At 41.2% G+C, this 19133-nt stretch overlaps 6 protein-coding genes across 6 annotated transcripts; 2 read left to right on the forward strand and 4 right to left on the reverse strand.

Moving 5' to 3' along the window:
• Positions 1-507: 507 nt before the first annotated feature.
• Positions 508-5781, forward strand: TOT_020000841 (uncharacterized protein; the record flags this gene model as incomplete). The annotated part of the gene is made up of 2 exons (XM_009692592.1): positions 508-962; positions 1188-5781. The coding sequence occupies 2 exons, from the start codon at positions 508-510 to the stop codon at positions 5779-5781; spliced, it is 5049 nt and encodes a 1682-aa protein (XP_009690887.1).
• Positions 5782-6285: 504 nt separating this feature from the next.
• TOT_020000842 (conserved hypothetical protein) lies at positions 6286-7223 on the reverse strand (the record flags this gene model as incomplete). The annotated part of the gene is made up of 5 exons (XM_009692593.1): positions 6286-6343; positions 6431-6834; positions 6894-6972; positions 7054-7093; positions 7148-7223. The coding sequence occupies 5 exons, from the start codon at positions 7221-7223 to the stop codon at positions 6286-6288; spliced, it is 657 nt and encodes a 218-aa protein (XP_009690888.1).
• Positions 7224-7675: 452 nt separating this feature from the next.
• On the forward strand, positions 7676-10375 carry TOT_020000843 (asparaginyl-tRNA synthetase; the record flags this gene model as incomplete). The annotated part of the gene is made up of 3 exons (XM_009692594.1): positions 7676-9362; positions 9612-9809; positions 10137-10375. 3 exons carry the CDS (start codon positions 7676-7678, stop codon positions 10373-10375), a joined length of 2124 nt encoding a protein of 707 aa, XP_009690889.1.
• Positions 10376-10791: 416 nt separating this feature from the next.
• TOT_020000844 (conserved hypothetical protein) lies at positions 10792-11625 on the reverse strand (the record flags this gene model as incomplete). The annotated part of the gene is made up of 1 exon (XM_009692595.1): positions 10792-11625. One exon carries the CDS (start codon positions 11623-11625, stop codon positions 10792-10794), a length of 834 nt encoding a protein of 277 aa, XP_009690890.1.
• A 213-nt stretch (positions 11626-11838) lies between these two features.
• TOT_020000845 (hypothetical protein) lies at positions 11839-13452 on the reverse strand (the record flags this gene model as incomplete). Its single annotated transcript, XM_009692596.1, is given in 3 exon segments — positions 11839-11858; positions 11878-12068; positions 12248-13452. The coding sequence occupies 3 exon segments, from the start codon at positions 13450-13452 to the stop codon at positions 11839-11841; spliced, it is 1416 nt and encodes a 471-aa protein (XP_009690891.1).
• Positions 13453-14316: 864 nt separating this feature from the next.
• Positions 14317-18346, reverse strand: TOT_020000846 (ankyrin repeat containing protein; the record flags this gene model as incomplete). The annotated part of the gene is made up of 11 exons (XM_009692597.1): positions 14317-14707; positions 14856-15168; positions 15313-15419; positions 15502-15596; positions 15884-15965; positions 16050-16198; positions 16537-16804; positions 17057-17186; positions 17274-17326; positions 17564-17786; positions 17938-18346. The coding sequence occupies 11 exons, from the start codon at positions 18344-18346 to the stop codon at positions 14317-14319; spliced, it is 2220 nt and encodes a 739-aa protein (XP_009690892.1).
• Between the last annotated feature and the right edge of the window lie 787 nt (positions 18347-19133).

The raw sequence follows: 19133 nt of genomic DNA on the forward strand, positions 1-19133 counted from the left end.
TACGTTTATTTACACACATTGCTATAGTATGCTTAATCTACTTACACATTTCTACGGTAATCGATAACTAGCATATATTAAACTAAGTAATGAACTTTTGGACTGATAATTATTTTTTTACTTCATTTTTTACAAATTATATTAAAGTGATCTGAAAACAGATCAGTTCTTCATTTGAAAATTGACTAAATTGAGGTAAATAAAAATGAAATTACGTAACATAGCTAATCTTGAAGAACTATTATATATTATTCATGTTCCGTTAAAATGTGTAAGTAAACTATCGTTATTCCTGGAAAATGTGTGTGAACAAAAAATAAATTTACCACTTTTTTATCTATTCTGTGAGACAAAAATAACAAATTTATAATTAAATTATTCAAAAAATAATTATCCATAACAAATATATATTTAAAATGAACAAGTATAATAAATTTGAGAATATTAATTTATGTACACCCCCATGGGTTAATTAATTTTTGTCCAATTCCGAGCTGTTTAGTTTAAATGTATTATAATATGAATGTATACAATGTAGTAATATGTCTGTTTATATGTGTTTCATATCGCAATAGTTTCGTGCAATCTGTAAATCATGGTTTGAAGAATATTGTAACTCCAGATGTAGTAAATATTGGATCTTTAGGTAATCAGTTATTAAACCTTTTTAATCGTAACCAAACTGAACAAAATCATAAAAATGAACCGAATGGTATTAAAATTGATAAATTTCAATTAATAACACTAGATGTAAAAAATAGGCGAAATACAGATTATATAGTATATAAATATGATCCATCGGATAATAGTCACACATATACTGCCAAACACCCATACTTGATCGAGAAGGTCGTAATGGGCAATGAATTGGCTTGGCAGTCTAAAAATAATCAATATGGAAATAGAGTAGTAATAACAATAGATTCAAAAGACAAGGCGTTGTTGACTGTACATTTTCCCATGTTTCCTGAAAACCATGGAATAATTGGAGTTGATTTATTACTAGTTGATGACAAACAATCGCATGGACATATAAGGAGTAAAAGGCGTAACAGTGAGTCCCTGGAAACTCTACGTGAACTTGAAAACCTACTTAAAAAGATTGAGAAGCAAAAGGAGGCTTCTCAAGCTCCTTTAGAGACTAAACCTAGACCAGCTGAACATTTTAAATCTGATTCTGAACTAAGCGTTTCACCACGTAGAAAATCTTTCTCAGATGTTGAGTTACCTACTGGGAAAGCCAATTTTCCTCCAAAAGTTAAGTTAACCACTCTGTACCTTGATAAGCTATTTAGTACCAACGAAATTAAATACGAATATGATGGAGCAAAAGAACAACAAAGCTTTACTCCTAAGCCAGGATACGCAATTTCGACAATAAAAACCGGCGATGAATTGGTTTGGGAGTCTAAGGACGGGGTCTACCCGGAACAAATTTTGATACTACGTGGACCAGATAATGAGCCTATGATGAGAATGGTGTTCGACAAACCGCAACAAACCCTAAATACTAAGCAACCAGTTGTGAAGCCAGAACCTGTTGTACCTTCAGAGCAAGAGAAGAAGCAAGAGCCGCCCAAACCTATCGTACCTCCAAAAGAGGAAGTTAAACATGAAAACCCTGAACCCGTTGCCTTTGTTAAGGAAGAATCTAAAAAGGAGGTACCTCAGCCTGTCTTACCTCCAAAAGAGGAAGTAAAGAATGAAAAATTTAAAGCGATGATCCCTCCACAAGAAGAACCGAAGAACGAGCCTTTGTATAGAGTTACTGATGAAACTACTAAAAATATAGAAACTAAAGCTGAAAGTGAGAAAGTTTTCGTGCCTCCTAAACCGGTTGAACCCAAACCAACAGCAAAAGCGCCTGAATCGCAACCTGAGACTATGCCCAGGGAAAGTGTATTGTTTCCTGATGTTCCGGAAGAGCCAATTGTAAAGAATCCTGAGCCTGAAGTAAATAATCAAGTTCATGTACCAAAACCTCAACCCACTGAGCCTAGTGAGGCTTTGCCTAAGGAGCCTAAACCAGAACCTGTAAAAGTTAAGCCGCCGATTTCGAGTGAGCCTACTAAACCATCTCCCGAGCCATCTAAACCTGAAAAGGCCGAGGTAAGTGAGCCTCAGACTAAGTCTAATGAAGAGACCGTTAAATCGGAATTGAATGACAAAAAAGTACAACTTGACATAAACAGCTTTTTATCAACAGACCGTTACGACTATTTCCAAGATGGACAGTCAGCCATATATGAAACGAAGGGTGAACACTTTTTCGTCTCAATTCAAGATAACAAACTCTTTAAGAAAATATGGGAAGCAAAAGATGAAAATGAATACGCAACCAAAGTGATTAGAGACGGTGTTGATATTCTTTTGGGTATAAGTAAGCTTAGCATATTTTTTGTGAATGGCCAAGTCAAACACTACAGTAGTACAGAAAACGTGTGGAAAGAGGTGACAAACGACGTGGTTTTGGACATCAATAAACAAGCCGATACGTACGAATATGAAGTCAAGGACTTCCCGCAGTCGAAGTATTTTGAGACGAAATACGACTTTAGATTTAAAACAATAAAAGAAGGCGAAAGTATAATATGGGAGTCGAAAGAAGATCATAACGCTAATATGGTACTACTAGGTGGAGCTCATTCAAAAAATAAGATGCTGACGATTCATTTTACAGATCCATATATCGTAGTGTTCACCAAAAAGAATAAGGAACCATGGGTACAGGATAAGTCATTTAAGCCATCACCAAAACCCTTGGATATTAAAGTGCCTAATAAGGTAGATAATGACATTTTTACCCATCTTGCAAAACAAGGAAACTTATTTAACTTGATAAAAAGAGGTAATGAAGTAATATGGAAGTCAAGATCTAGTAACGAAAACGCAAAAAAGGTGGTTGTGTACGCAATAAATAAAAACCACATGTTTATAACAATATATCCGTTTAAGGGGCAAGTCACGAAATTGTTAAAATACCCTGACGACGAATGCAAAGAAATAGACGCATCGACTAAGATACCAATAACAATTAACATTAGGTCGAATAAGAGTTCATGCGCGTATTACAACTACGAAAGAAACAACGTGAGAATGTTTAGAGCAAAGGGCGACTACGTGTTTGGAGGAGTGAGAGAGAAGGATGAATCATCATCAGATCGTTCAAACGATAAGAGCATTTGGACAGCAAGCACAAACATCGATAACGACAGTAGATACGCAAACAAAGTTAAGGTGATAACGTACGATAAGTTCAAGGATATGTACGAAGTTACAGTGTATCTAATGGACGGGACGACCAGGAAGTACGTAAGGCATGAAACCATGCCGTGGACATTCGTGGACCCCAACCAGAAGCTATCTGTGTCGATTAACGTTAATTCGCAGTCTGAATGTTATAAGTATTCACTCAGCTATAAAAACGGCGTTAAAATCTTTACAGCGAAGCCGGGAATGGAGTTTAACAGCGTAACATACCAGGACGAGGTCAAGGCCGACGTATGGGAGGCGAAAAACGTCAACGATTGTGCAAACAAAGTAGAACTGGACACGATGGGAGGAGTTAACAAGATAATAGTCCATTTGCAAAATGGAGGCAAGAAGGTGTTCACGAGAAAGGATGATAAAACATGGGTTGAAGAAGGAGAATCCAAAATTGAAGCCGCAGAACCGACAACAAATGAGGAAGTTGCCCCTCCCTCAACTGCTACTAAGGATAATGTTCAGGAAATGTATAAGCCTGAATATACGAACGACATCAAATTGTACGTGAAGGACCTGAAGAATCCAAACAGTAATAAGGAAATGGACAGTAAGGACTACGAAGTAAAGCAGAACCAGAATAGATATGAGTTTAAATTGAAAGAGGGTTCTAAGTGTGTGGAAGTGAAATATTTAGTAAAAATAACGGACTTGTTTGACCGTACTAGGACCATAGGATTGAAGCCAGTGAGTGTTTGGAAAAGATTTTTCGCCAAATCCGACGAAAATTACCCGAAAACTGTCGTTTATCAGTGGCCAAACAAAATAGTTATCAATTTCGACACCTTCTTCATAGTCAACGAAAAGGAGATCTCCGGTACCTGGATAAACAGGAATTTCGACATTAAGTTTTACACTGCGAGTACGGGGAACGGTACCAAGAATAACGTGGAACTGGATTGGAGTAAGTACGACCTGAGAAAAATGTCTGGAGAAAGGTACGACTACGAGTTTAAGCCGAACTCGAAGTGCTCGGAGGTCAAGTACATGTTTAAAAAGGTGGACCCGAATGACCAAAATAGGTTAATCACCGGATACAGGACAGTTTGGAAGCACGGCCATCTTGGCCATAATGAGTATCCAACCATCGTTTCATACTTGAGCGAAAAAAGACTAATAGTGGATTTAGGCACGAAGTTCATAGTGTCTGAAAGGAATCCTGATGATAGTTGGACCCCCAAAGAGTCTTTTTTGCAGTTCTTTACGGCTACAGAAAATCGCAACGGTAGGTATGAACATGAGGGCTTGCCACTTAGCGATAACAAATACGGCCTTCAGAAAAAAGGTGATGAGCTGACCTATGTATTTAACGGTGGAATAAGGTGCACGAAGATCGTGCACGTAGAATGCGTAGGGAATGCGGACGACATTAATAAGGTTACAACCTACTATAAAAGGGTGTGGATCTACGACCCAGATGTGAATCCCGGGAAGTATCCAAAGAGTGTCTTATACAAAAGTGGCAGTAAAATAACAGTAAAGTTAGATGACCTGATTTTGGTTTACCAAAGAAACGTCCATGGCGACTGGATTAAGTCAGATGTGTTTGACATGGGCGGCAATCCACTGATGTCCCACAAAGAGGTTACTCAACTTACCGAAGTTGCCACTCCTTCAACAACTACGCCACCTATTGAGCCAGAAGAAGCAACACCAGTAGCTACTGCTGTGCCTTCTGAAAGAACCAGTACACATCGCAGAGGGTCTATTTCACCAGATGAAAGTTCAACTTTGCCCTTTACTATTTCTACTAAGCCACCTGTATCCGCAAATCCACCTGCAAGTACAGTAGAACCTCCAAAAAGTACCACTCAGCCCGATGTGGGTGTTACTGCACCAGAAACAAGTTCTACTCCAATAATCCATAGTACTGAACAACCTGCAAAGAGTTCAGTGGAACCCCCTAGAGTATTATCGCCACCGGAGACAACTAGCGTCCCCAATAATGTTGTTTCCCCCAATGCTTTCAATCCTGCCACTACCAGTACTCCTACTGTTAACACCCATGTTAGTGAGAATTTCGCTGAGCCTTTAATACAGCCTGCCAGACATGTTCCTGTTCAAAAGCCTACTGATCATACCAATCTGGCCAATTCTGCCCATGGATTCTCATCAATAAATCAGAACGTTAAGGAGCTTTACCCCTCTGAACATCCCAAAGACGTCACCATCATCACTGAGGGCAGCTTATATGCCAATGATACCAACAAATACAAGGTGTTTACGAACTTTGGAACTGAATTTTACCTATACAAATTCGTCGCCGGGGCCAGGTGTGTTGAAATTAGGCACACTGAGCATGGTGTAAATGGCAATGGAGACGATAAATCTAAGGGCCCCGTTAAGCAAAAGGTAGTGTGGACTTACAATTCTTCAAGATACGGTCGTAAATACCCCGAATCTGTGTTTTACAACAAGCAGACGATGACCTTCATCATCATGTTCGACGACCACAATATAATTTGCTTTAAGAAGAACGGCTGCTGGGTTGTGACCAGTACTACCAGAACATACTAGTTTATCGCTGACTTTTATCCACAGTCATCCTCTTGTTATTGGTTTTTTACTCACAGTTGTAAACTAGTCAAGGGTTTTTCATCCTCAGTCTTAGGTTAGTAACGGGCTCTTTATTTGTTTGTTTTCGCAGTAAAGGTTGTTTTTTCCTTTGAGATTTGGTTACCTTTTGTATATTAGTTGATAAGAATCATGATTATTGTCAATAATGTAGTACAAGAGAATTGTAATATAGTTCATTGGTTACAGATTGCAGTAAATCCTAACTTAAAACATTGTAAAGTAGCGTGGCATAGCATTACACTGTATATCAGACTTTCAATTTAAGTGTAAAATAGTTTTAAACTAATAAATTAATGTTCTATAAACATTTACACTTATATAATTATGTATATATATATATTAAGTATATATATAAGTGTGTGAATATACTTGTACATGTGTATGTATAGGTATATAAATATGCATATATATATAATACAAGTGTATGTTAAAGTGTATATTAAATTATGTGTTCAAGTAGAAGGAACTATTATATTCGTTCAAATGCTCATATAAGGACAACCTGAAAGGGAATTAGTTTAAATCCAGAATTGCATAATACTATTTTCAAAAATAGTAGTGGTTGAGGCTCATGTAGTTAATGAAGTACCTTTTGTCAATCTGGCTGCTATCCAGTTCCGGCTGCGAGAACGTCGACAGAACCTCTGCGCATCTTTTCAACTCATTCACGCACTTCTCCTTAGCTTTGTCCAGCTCATCCAATTTACTCTCATTCTTCAGAATCTTATCCTTAACTCGTTCCAACTCACTTGATAGTGATCTGTTTTCCTTGTGTAGACTGAGTATGTTGGTCTTGCTCACCAACCTAGAGCCAGCAACGGGCTTAGAGTTAGCTGAGTTTGGGTTAATCAGGTGGATAGAACTGAAAACGACTTGCAAGTTCTCCAGAAATGACAAAAAATCCGATGACTCGTCCTGAATCTGCTGAAGCAATGAAGCTATTTCATTCTCGCAGTTGACGTTCCTATTAATGAACACGCAGTCCTCATATTTCTACAGGTCAGTAAGTGCCAAATTCATAATAACTAGGGTAGCATGTGTATATACGGTACCTTAATGGAAAATTGGGATGATTCTGAAAAGCAGGGCTCGACGAATTCAATTAAGGAGTCAATAAATTTCGATATTTCCCTAAATTATGAAATGATGTGTGAATAAGTAAAATTTAACTAATGTTGACTGTGTTAAATATATATTCTTCGTAAAAGGTACTTTGTTCTCTCCAGTAATTTCTCCAACTTCTGGTCAGATTCTAATGTGTGATTGATTAACCCAGGTAAAAGGTAGTTAAATATGTTTAACTTACGGTTTTTTTCAACGAATTCGGCTATTCTTTGCTTTGAAGTCCTGAGAAATTCGACCAGAGCTCGATCCTGATCCATGAATTTCCAACGATTAATTTAGAGCGATGAATTTGCTATTTTTTCATAAGAATTGAAGATTGGCCTTAAAAATGTGTAAAAAATTTGTAAAAATTGCCAAATGTTCATAAATATAAATAGAGAAATGAGAAAACTGATATTTTAATAGTTATTAACACACATTTGATTCAACACTACAATACAGATACTGTGGATGAAACATTGATTTAATCCAGTTTAATATATAAAATTTATTAAATTTCTTTATTACTCACATTATTAACCTGTGATTTTGTCTTATTTGATCTAAAACTGACTTGTAGACAACCTTCCATACGCTTCATTTTAAATTTCATCGTTGTCATAAAAAACACGAAATTTTATGAAAATCATCACCTAACACAGCGTTTAAAACAGTGAGGAGCTTATTATCCAGACGTTCCGTAAATTTCTTGAGGTATTTTAGTGGAAAAATGCCTGTAAAGTCCGAGTCCCCCCTAGTCAAAAATATTAGTTCCTTGTCCCTGAAACCGGGCAGCATAGCGAGTTTGGAACTATCGAAACATGGAAACAGGTTAACGACACTAGAAAAAACATTTGTGCCAGTGGCGACGCTACTATCAAGCCTGAGAAAGGACGCACATAACGAAAAATACGAATCAATATCAAGGAACATAAATAGAATAACGAAAACACGCGAGGAATTTGAGATGCCAAAGGTGTTCTCGTTCGATGAGTTGAGTCAGGTAACAGGAGGCGTGATAAAAGGATCAGATAAAAATTCGACCAGAGCAGAAGGCATTACGGCACAGCTGGACGTCGAAAAAAACCAACTGGTAACAGTGTTCGGCTGGTGTAAGAGCATAAGAAAGCAGGACGGAGGAAAGCTGCTGTTCGTTATCATCAACGACGGAAGCTGCAAGGCAAACCTGCAGGTGGTGGTACACCAAGGAGCAAGAGGATTCGAACAGGCCTCAAAGTCGCACTCAGGAGCCTCAGTGAGAGCACGAGGCTTCCTGGTGGACAGGTTCAAGGGAGTGACGGAGAACGGAGCGGAAAGTAAAGCAGCCGCAGAAGGCGCGGAGGACTACGAGCTGCTGGAAGCAGTGAGCAACAAGTTTGAAGTGCACGTGACGGAGGTGGAGACGAACTCAGTGCAAATACTGGGAGTGAACATGTACCCGAACAAGTACACGATCAGCAAGAAGGGCGTGACGCTGGAGCACCTGAGAGATATGGCACACCTGAGGCCGAGGAGTTACCAAATCTCGGCGACAATGAGGATAAGGAGCTCCCTGGCGCTGGCAATACACCTCTTCTTCCAGTCTATCGGCTGCAACTACCTTAACTCGCCAATCATAACGACGGCGGACTGCGAAGGAGCAGGGGAACTCTTCCAGGTGACGACGCTGCTGGAGAACGTGAACAAGCTGTCGGATCTGTCGGAAAAGATGGCGGCGGGTGACGCCAAGGCCAGCGCCGAAGCCGACGCAGCTGTTGGCAGCAATCACTCAGAAGTAGTTGGTGGTAGCAGTGGTACCACTGCCACTGCGAGTACTGCTGGTAACACCGTTACCGATGGTGTTACTACTAGTGCTACCGATGGAGCCACTACCAGTGTTACTGATGGGACAACCACCAGTGCCAGTTTTGCTGTTGGTGACACTATTGTTGCCGGTCCTGCCACCGCTGCAGGTACGCCTCGCACAAATGCTGGCGGAGCTCCCACTAAAAGCAGCATGATCGCCAACGCCAAAGTGACCTATAAGAACGACTTCTTTAAAAAGAAAAGTTACCTCACGTGCAGTGGACAGCTGAGCGCAGAAAACTACTGCTGCAGCATGGGAAGCGTGTACACGTTCGGACCAACCTTCAGAGCGGAAAACTCGCACACGTCGAGGCACCTGGCGGAGTTCTGGATGATAGAGCCTGAACTGGTGCTGGTAGACCTGCCAGGACTGATGAGTCTGACTGAGCAGTTCATCAAGTTCCTGGTGTCCTACGTGCTGGACCACTGCTACGACGACCTCGACTACCTCAACACCAAAGTGGACAGCACACTGCTGGAGAGACTGAAGCACGTGGCAGACAAGGAGTTCGCACACGTGTCGTACACGAAGGTGATAGAGATCCTGACGGAAGTGGTGGAGGAAACCAAGGGTGAGTGCATAAGTAGCTGGGCAAAACGCGAAGCGGATAAGAGGATACAATAGAATTGGAATAGTGATATGCAGTTAACTAGAACCACTAGATATTCAATTGATATGTAGTATATGCATATAAGTATGTGTGTACGAGCAACAATATATTTAAGTATTTATGTACGAGCAACAATATATTTAAGTATTTATGTACGAGCAACAATATATTTAAGTATTTATGTACGAGCAACAATATATATATGTGTAGACAAACCTAAATTTGAATACAATAACATATTTTGGGGAATGGACCTGCAGAGTGAACACGAACGTTACATCAGCGAGGAAGTGTTCAACGGGCCAGTGATCATATACAACTACCCGAAGACGATCAAGGCGTTCTACATGAGAAAAAACGAAGATAAGAAGACAGTAGCAGCAATGGACCTTATCATACCGAAAATAGGTAAGCTGAACACGGATGTGTGTGTATGAGAATGTATAAATACATAAAAGTAAGAAGGAATGAGTATAAAGATAGTAGTTGAGAAAGGGTTCTATTTTTGCCAAGCTATGTTGTGAACGAAAAATTAATTCTTAAAACGGTAACAAGGGATACCAGAATGACATAGAACGACAAAAATAGACACTGAAAACATATAGTTATATAATGAAAATATTTTACCATATTAACATAAATTAAGATAAATTGGCATAAATTAGCATTAATTAACGTAAATTAACATAAATTAAGATAAATTAATTTACATTGGCATGTGTTGACGATATTTAGGGGAGTTGATAGGTGGATCACAACGTGAAGAGAGGTTGGACTACCTGATGGAGTCAATCAAGGAAAATAAACTCAATGAAGAGGACTACTGGTGGTACCTGGAGCTGAGAAAGTACGGAACAGTGGTGCACTCAGGCTTCGGACTGGGTTTCGAGAGGTTAATCATGATGGTGACAGGAGTGAACAACATCAGAGACGTTATACCGTTTCCACGATACCCAGGACACTCAGCATTTTAAGCACGTAATCATAATAAATTATGCCAGCAGATGATACGTAGATAGTAAAGTGCATATGCAATGTGCTTCAATAACGTCAAGGTTGGTAGTGTTATGAGATAACGCCACTTCTACGTAAATTGACGCTATCGAATGTATTATATAAACACTGTAAGCATCTAATGGGTGTTGTATGGCATCTGTGGGTGCTCATACGGAAATAAATAGCATGTAAGCATACTCTAAGTTACGATATTACCCTAAAGGACCCGATAGCCCACTAAACCAAATAAAACGTATCGACCACATTAACAAATCATTGTTTATTTGTAGCTAACCATTGACAAAATATGACAATAGTTGCCAAATTTAAATAATAGATATCATCTATCGTTTAAAAATCTATTCCTTATTAAATTTCAAACATTCTTTAAAACCTAAAGTACCACCTTTGTTTCAGTAGCACCAAAATCGAACTTTATCTGGTCCACGACTCTATAAAGACGCACAACCAAAAGTAGTAATCCAACCAACATTAAGGTCATCAGCACCAGTAGAGAGAAAAGAGAAATCATAAAGACCACTGTAGAAGGCTGAACTCTGTGGGTGGAAACCTTAACGGGCTCAGAGACGTGGGTGACGTAGGTAACGGAGGATAGAGAAGGAAGGCCTGGCTCGGTAAGCTCGTCCTTGGCAGGAAGCGGAGTTTCGGCCTGGTCCATAGTGTCGTCGACGAGACGGTAGGTGACGTACCGCTCGTGGTCGCGAATGGTGATCCTGTCGCTCTTCGTGCTGAAAATGACAAACTTGGCCTCGGTGATCCGAAAGTCGCCGGACCTCCAAATCGTGGAGCCGTCGCACTTTACCTTAATACAGTGAGCGTCGTCAGCCAACTCGTACTCGAACTTGAAAGGGTTGATTGAGTTCTGCCTGACTTTGTACTTGTCGGAGGGGATTTCTACGACCTTGCTTCCATCATTGGGATCGAGGGCGTAGAATCTGACGTCTGTAGGATTCTTGACAGGTTCCGAACCTGGTAATTCTGTGTCAGAAAATTGCGTTTTGGGGTCGACGAAGCCATTATTGTACAAGTTAGGGTCCTGGAAACGCTGGAATTCCTCGGAAGTGCTCGGGGCCGCATCTGGAGATTGCGGCTCAGCTTCCGGTCCAGCAAGTTCGTTTTCTATCAAAATATCTTCTAAGCATGAATATCTAGAGGCAAACAGTAGCATGAAAGCCACAGAGTTTACGTATAGTGCATAAAGGTTCATTTTGGTAAGGTAACTGAGGAATCTGAAGGTCTAGACGTCTTCTAAAAACTAAATCTAAATATTAAATCTCATGCTCGTCTACGAGCTACTGACTAAAAGCTAAGGGCCCTACGCCTGGAGTCTGGACTTCCGTTAGGCATGGGGCCATTGGTCCACACTTCAATAATTATTCCTCCTCTTAACACCCATACATAAGTTAAGTATTTAAGTGTATTAAAATGACGTCTTACCGCCTACCCAATCAATGAATACTTAAGTTCCCTCCCGTTAATCTTATGACTCCCAAATTGACGTTGCTATATATATAATTCCTTATCGGGGCCCAGCTTTCTTTCAATTTTTCCTTATTCCTACACCTTATACTGTGTTGACCGTTCCTAAACAGGTGCCATCTTGCTACCACCTTACATTTCCTATAAACTCCCTCGTGTCTTCTGGCCGCTCTCTCCTTCAGATACTCACAATATTTATCATTTTTATTTCCATTTTATACACATAGGCGATATGTAATATATAAATTGTTTTTAACAGGTTAGATAGTTAAATTACCATCATTTCTCAAATATCACTGAAGTCGAACTGAGCCACTTGCCGCTACAAAAGGCTGCGCAGGCTTTCGTACGACCCGATGCTGTACCTTTCCGGTCCCAGGGGGAACCTGTGGACTATCCGGCTGCTCCTGGAGTCAATGCTCTGCCTGCTAGCCAGAGACCTGCTGCCAATGCTGAAGGACCTCCAGGAGCTCCTCCTGGACTGCCTGTCTATGCTCCCGTACCTGCTCAGGGCCCTGCTGGCCTTTTCGTACAAATCCTCAGAGATCCCTAGCTCAGAGGCTATCTCAAGGAGCCCCTCCGCGAGCTCCGCCTCGCTTGCGTAGAGCAGCGTCATGGGCTTCCAAATCGAGCCCTCGAGGTTCTTCCGCATGAAGTGCCAGCGGCTTGCGCCGCTAACAAACTCGAGCAGCAGCGCCAGGTTCCCGGGGTTTGTGTAATAGACCGTGATGCCGTCAAACTTCTGGTCGGCCAGGCTCGCCACGTGGAAGCCCTCGACGTAGTTCTTCAAAGCGAGGTTCGCCGGCTGCAATCTGAACAGGTCCTGGAGAGAGACCACCGAGGTCCAGGAGGTCGAGCCCCAGTGGCCGATGCCGCTGCTTCGCTCTGGGTCCGTCTCCGAGAGGGGCACGTGGGAGACCATCTTAAACTGCCTGACGCTGCCCAGCAGCAGCTCGTCCTCCCAGCTTTCGGGCACGGTCTGCACGTTGCGATTCTTGCTCTGGCCCAACTTGAACTTGAGCTTCTTGTTGAGCCTGTTGTTCTCCTCCACGAGGGCGCTCTTCAGCTCGTCTGCCGAGAAGTGCTCTGGGGCCAGCCTCAGCGATATCGGCTGACTGCCCAGCTTTCTGTAGCGGTAGTGGTGCTTTTTGCCGTCCCTGGTCGTCAAAACTAGCACCAGGGGGTTGACCGGCTTATAGGTTGAAAAGAACACCTCTCCTCTCTCAATCACGTCTCGCGTCCACTTCGGGTCCAGGCACTTGAATATTGTCACCTCCTTGAACGAGTCGATTGACTTCTCGATCTTCTCCATTGAGCCGTTAAGTGTGTTTGCGGCGTTCTTGTTCCCGTTGAGCGTGGCCAGCACGTCTGATCCCAGAGTGTTCATCGCTCCGTTGGGCCTGAATTGGTACTCGTAGCGTATGTCTACGGCCACTGACTCGAAGTTTGGCGCCTCTGGGTACTTTGAATACGAGACTGTGAAGTAGCAATGGTGCGAGAACTCAAGAGGCCCTTTGTTCATCATGTCCATTAAATTCGATTCAAAATTTCCCATTTTAAAAATATTTTAGCTCCACTAACTAATTTGCGATATACTTTTGTGTTTAACCGTGTTTTAATAAAACCTTATTGCTTTAAAATACAAATAACCTAAAAGTGTGTACTAAGTTAAATATTGCACGTTTTAAGGCCAATAATAACCTAAAAACTGGCCTCAGATCAAGAAATGAAATGATAAAGAGTTGGCATGTAAATTTGGGTTAATATATCCCAGAAATAGGCCAAAAATAATTAAAATGCAACGTCATATTGGGCGAGCGGTTATTTTAATCGACTAAATTAAGGTTTAAATAGCTTTAAACCCAGTAAAATTGCTTATAAAATAAGACAAAACATTCTATATACATTTAACAATAATATGGCTATAGTTTAAATATTATATGCCACTTTAATAACTGTGGGCAATAGTGTCAACTAAAACCGTGAAACTGGACTCAAGAGGCACTACAACTATTCTACAAGATAAAATTAACTGTGTACCACTGGATTCTATAAGAAATTCCCTAAAAATGACTAATTTACAGGAAAAAAACTAAGAATCCACCTCATGGGGTCCAGAATTAAATTTTTACTATCGATTATTTGTTAATTACTTTTATTATTTCACCATTTAATATTAAATTTGACCGTTGAGTTGTTTTTGATTATAATCGGTAAAGTTCGTGATTTTGCAGTTTTATATTGCCCTCAACTGTGTGTAGAATGCCACAGTTTACAATTTTCGATACCTTAATAAACCTTACTTTTTGAAATTTAATGATGTCAGCCTTATTCCCCGACGAATATGAATATACCACTTACCGACCATTCAGAATACTCTGAGAACACGTATTATGAATCCCAAGAATATTGTAAAACATTAGGCCAGCATCTTCATTTCCTCCTCCAGTAGGCGCTCCAGACGAACCAGCAGACTTTTCTCGATGTCCTCATCGCCATTTAGAGCGTCATCCATCAAAGTTGAACCCGGGTTAACGGGGGTGCTGGCTCCAACAAGCTTTGTAATAAGAGACTCGTGGAGCACACCTTTAGGGGGAGCAGGCGTGCAAATGTCTTTAGGGCTGCCTCGCCTCAGCTGATTGAGGACGTAATTTACCCTCCTGCCAACCACGGTGGATAACAGCTTCACAAACCTCACAGCCTTCTGAGAGTTCATTTTACGGAGACTGAGGGTTAAGAAGGCGTAGTTGGCATTTCTGAGAGTTGCGATGAAGGCCCTTAAGGCATTTTTTTCCCGATTTTCAAACAGACTAACCAATAATTAGATAAACTACGGGCGAGTGCCAGTAAATAAACGCAATAAGAATACCAACTCCGATTATTAGTACATAACTATATAGACAGTATTGCTGACTAGTAACCATTCATTGGCTGGAATGCAACCGTTTGTTGACGAACCTGACTAGTCGGCTGACGCCCATGCCTACGGCCACTGCCTTCCTCACTGAGCACTCGAACCGGTAAAAGTCGACTCGTTTTTCCTCGTTCAGGGAGTCCACCTCCTCAGTGAGCTTCTTCACCTGCGATTGAAGCTTTTCCACCCTCTCGCGACCCTGCTGCTCCCTCTTGAGAGCAGAAAGAAGCTGTAGACTGTGAGAGAGTGGGATCCCTGCGAAGAAAATGTGACGGTTACTGGGAGTGGACTTGTGAAGTTTTTCCACGGAGACGAAACTCTTAAGTTGCTGGTCAATTATCTCGTATTTATTGTCATCTGTATGATAGTTATCGAGTTAATTATAAAAGTAGCTAGTATCAGTGATAAAATGTGCAAAATATGTCACCCATACAAGCGGAGGTGGGTTGTGGTAAATAGTGGACGAGCTGGTCCGTAAATAGAGATAAATGTGCAAAATACTCTGGTGTAGAGAAGAATCCAGCTCCTTAATCTTCGATAAGTACACGTCGACCTTGGATTCGAGGCTAGTAAGAGTTTCTTCCTCCGTATCCTGGTTTACAACGCCCCTGTAAGCGAGTTAATATTAAAATAGGCAAATGTGTAGATACGCCAGCTGGTGTATGCCCAGCAAAACAGCAATGCAGTTACCTCGTGAAGTCGTTGATTTTATTCTCAAGCCCGTAAGACTCAATGTCCATCATGGCAACGGTCAATGCTACTTTAAAGAAAGCTACCTTCAGCCACTGTCAATCAGTATATGTGCGAATAACAGACAAAATTAAAATTAAATTTACAAAAACATTAATAAAAACTGAGTAAAAAGGTGAAAACGGCAGTATATTAGCATAAGTTGAGTTACACATGGGGGGCCCTGCTGGCGGTGAGAAAATTATAGTCGTCCGATTCCAAGTCAGGAAAGAACATTAGGCAGTACTCCTAAAAGTGAATAAGCGGCCGCTATCTATCCACGCCAGTGGCAGGCAGCCACAGCTAACTAGGGGTGAATATTGGGAAGGCTGGCAATGCTTACCTTGGACTTGCCAGGGAACGGGTTTCCCTGAAACTGGCCAGAAACGTGCTGAACATCGACGACAAATCCAGCCTTTTTAAGTCTAAATCATTGTTATTGCCACTTCAGTTAGTTTAAATGACTACGTAACAGCACTCTGTGACTACCCATAATATACGACACTTACTCTTCAACGAATAAATCAGCCCCGTCCCTGGACACCTTATATGTATACAAAAACAGTCCTTCGAGCAGCTGATCAATCACGTTAACCAGGGGCTTGACCAGGTCTCTGTCGTACACAAGGTCGCTTGCAATGATGACGTCGTATTTTTCCTATTAACGGTATTAGTAATCCTTGCACCGGCACTAGTGGCAGTGCCAATGGTGTATACTGATACCAGTATTATTAACTATAGTAATGCTAATAACACTACCACTGCCAACAATAGCACTAGTACCACTACCAGTAATAGCAATAATGGCAATGGCAGGTGACAGTAATAAAACTAATAACTGTTTTATTAATAGTGGCAGTAATTATAATGGGAACTGCCGGTTACGTTGGTGTTTATCTGGTTAGTTATGCAGTAAATTAAATAAACTAGTAACTTATATCAGTAGCGGCATACCTTGACGGTGAAGTCCTTCCAATTCAGTCGAGTCACGTTCACTTCGCCCCTTGGACTGCTATACTGGTTGCCATAATTGTCAACGTCCGCATCTTCACGACTTTTAGGCCCAGCACTCAGTCCATTAAGGGCTAGATTGTGCCTTATATTTCCCAGGGTCCTCTCCGACAAGTCTGTCAAGGTGAGCTTCCCCGGAAGTTGTCCGTGGTGTTCGCAGGCGACCCAGAGTGCAATTCCCAGTAGTCCACATCCGGCACCCAATTCTAGTACGCTCTTACTTCGAAACAAATTGCTATTATTGGTGTTATAACTGTTGCTGTTGCTGTTGTTGTTGTTGAATCTGTTGTTGCTGGAGTTGTTGCTGGTGTTGCTGTTGTTGTTGAATCTGTTGTTGCTGGAGTTGTTGCTGTTGCAACTGTTGTTGTTGAATCTGTTGTTGCTGGAGTTGTTGCTGTTGCAACTGTTGTTGTTGAAGCTGTTGCTGATACTGCTGTTGTTGCTGGAGTTGTTGCTGTTGCTGTTGCTGGTGCTGGTACTGGCATTGGCTCCAGCCAGGTGAGACAGCCAGTATGCGGCTATTATAGAAGCCTCCCAGATGATTTGACCTGACAGATCCAATTCACTCTCCAGGGCGTTAAGTATGCGATCGTTCTCTATTGCGAGTTCCCTGATCCTGATGGAAGTGGCAGCTTCTGGAATGAACTGGAGTTCGTGAAGAACGTACTTCGCCTCCTCTGCAGATCCACTATTCACAGCAGCTACATTTGCGTAGGCAGTACCACTTGTAACGGCACTGGTAGTACCCGTATAAGCACCAGCAGTTGCCATAGCACTGGTAGAACTAGTGTTACTGGTAACACCTGTAGTTGTAGCAGTGGTAGTATTAATAGCAGCAGTAGTAGTTGTGGGAGTAGTAGTTGTGGGAGTAGTAGTTGTGGGAGTAGTAGTTGTGGCAGTAACATTGGGAGTGGTAGTAGTAGCACTCGTATCAGCAGCAACAGAAGCGCTTGCATCATCGTTGGTATCATCATCTGTGGTTGCAGTGGTGCCCTCGGCATTGTCCAAACACGCTGAAACTGGATGCTCCAGTATCAGCTGTAGGACGTCAAGGTCGTTGCAATCAAATGCCTCCGAGAGTATCGACTTGCCGAACTTGTTCTTGTGTAAAATGTCTATAGCATTATCAGCCTCGTAGCTGGGCCCATACTCTTCCAGGTGGTAGTGTTTTATGGTTCGGGGGTTAAGGCTTAACTGACTCAACTGCTCCTGAAATCTCTTTTCCAGATCCTTATCTATCAACAAGTTAATCACTTAAAACAGTGTGTAACCATGCACTCAACTATTATTTGTGCAACTCTATTTACAACTATAACGCATCTAACCAGATATAACTTTAACACTTACCCAATCTCCAGCTAGCCTCCTTGGAACGAGCGTCCTTACTTTCGTACCTGGACGAGTTCACGTCATAGTCATGCGAAAGTAGCACCTTCATGGCGCCGACACACTTGTTCTGCACTGCCCACTGCAGTGGCGAGTTTCCACTCAGGTTGAGCACCCAGTAGTTAACTTTGAGCCCCTTCAGGAGGTAGTAGGTAGCCAGGTCCAAGTTATTGGCGCACGTGAAGTGGAGCGCAGTGTTGCCCTGATCGTTCCTGTAGTTCAAGTCACTGACTAGCAGCTGGTTCAGAAGGCGTGCCGTTTCCGGCAACTCGTTAGTCCGGAATGAATACAAAAATTCCTCATCCCAGGAGTATTGGGACTCAGAAGCGTCATTGGCATCCGAATCTGAGTGATTTGCTGCATCCATGGTTGTGTTGCGATTTTCCGAGCTATTCTCAGGAGATTCCATTGGAGATTCCCGGTAATTGATTCCGAATTGCGTTCTGTGGTATTTATGAATAATGAATCAGATTTTTCGATCCAAATATGTGTATAATTCTTTTTCGTTCATTCATATGTTACAAATAATAATCTATGTATCCACACAAGCTTGTAAGACTAAGGAATACAATAATATACAATACTAATTTACAAAGAAAAATTAATAATATAGATATAGTCCATTAATTACATATAATGAAGAATAAATTGTGACGAAAAAGCCGAAAGTTAAGACTAAAAAATGTTGGGGTGTATAAAATTTGAATTGAGATAAAAAGAGCAACAATGCCAAATAATATGCAAATAAATAGTAGATTCCTGTTTTAAATTGTCTATGCTAACCATGAATAAAAATAAAATGATTTTCTAAGATAATTTAAGTGACAAGGTCGCATCAATTAATAATAGGGCACAAAGCAGCTAGTACTAGCCGGTAATATGTGGTATAAAGGACTAGGAAGAGTAGAAAATAAGTAGTGCTACCAGAGCTTAAGATAGAGGAAACGATATATGAACGTAACTGGGCAGTCCAAAAACAAAAAAGTGGTGTGTACGGGTGTGTTGACCAAAAAATATAGTGCCATTTTTCTTCCTATTTTTATTCCAGCAAATTTTTTATCAAGTAATACACTTTTAACACAGCACATAGAATAGTCAGCACACTTATAATAACAATTGCTACTAGTAAACACACTAAAACTACTAGTAACACACTCATATAGCAGTAACACATCTAAAACGTGATAATACAAATA

This window comes from Theileria orientalis, chromosome 2 (assembly GCF_000740895.1).
Source record: "Theileria orientalis strain Shintoku DNA, chromosome 2, complete genome".
In the NCBI taxonomy this organism is placed as follows: Eukaryota; Apicomplexa; class Aconoidasida; order Piroplasmida; family Theileriidae; genus Theileria; species Theileria orientalis.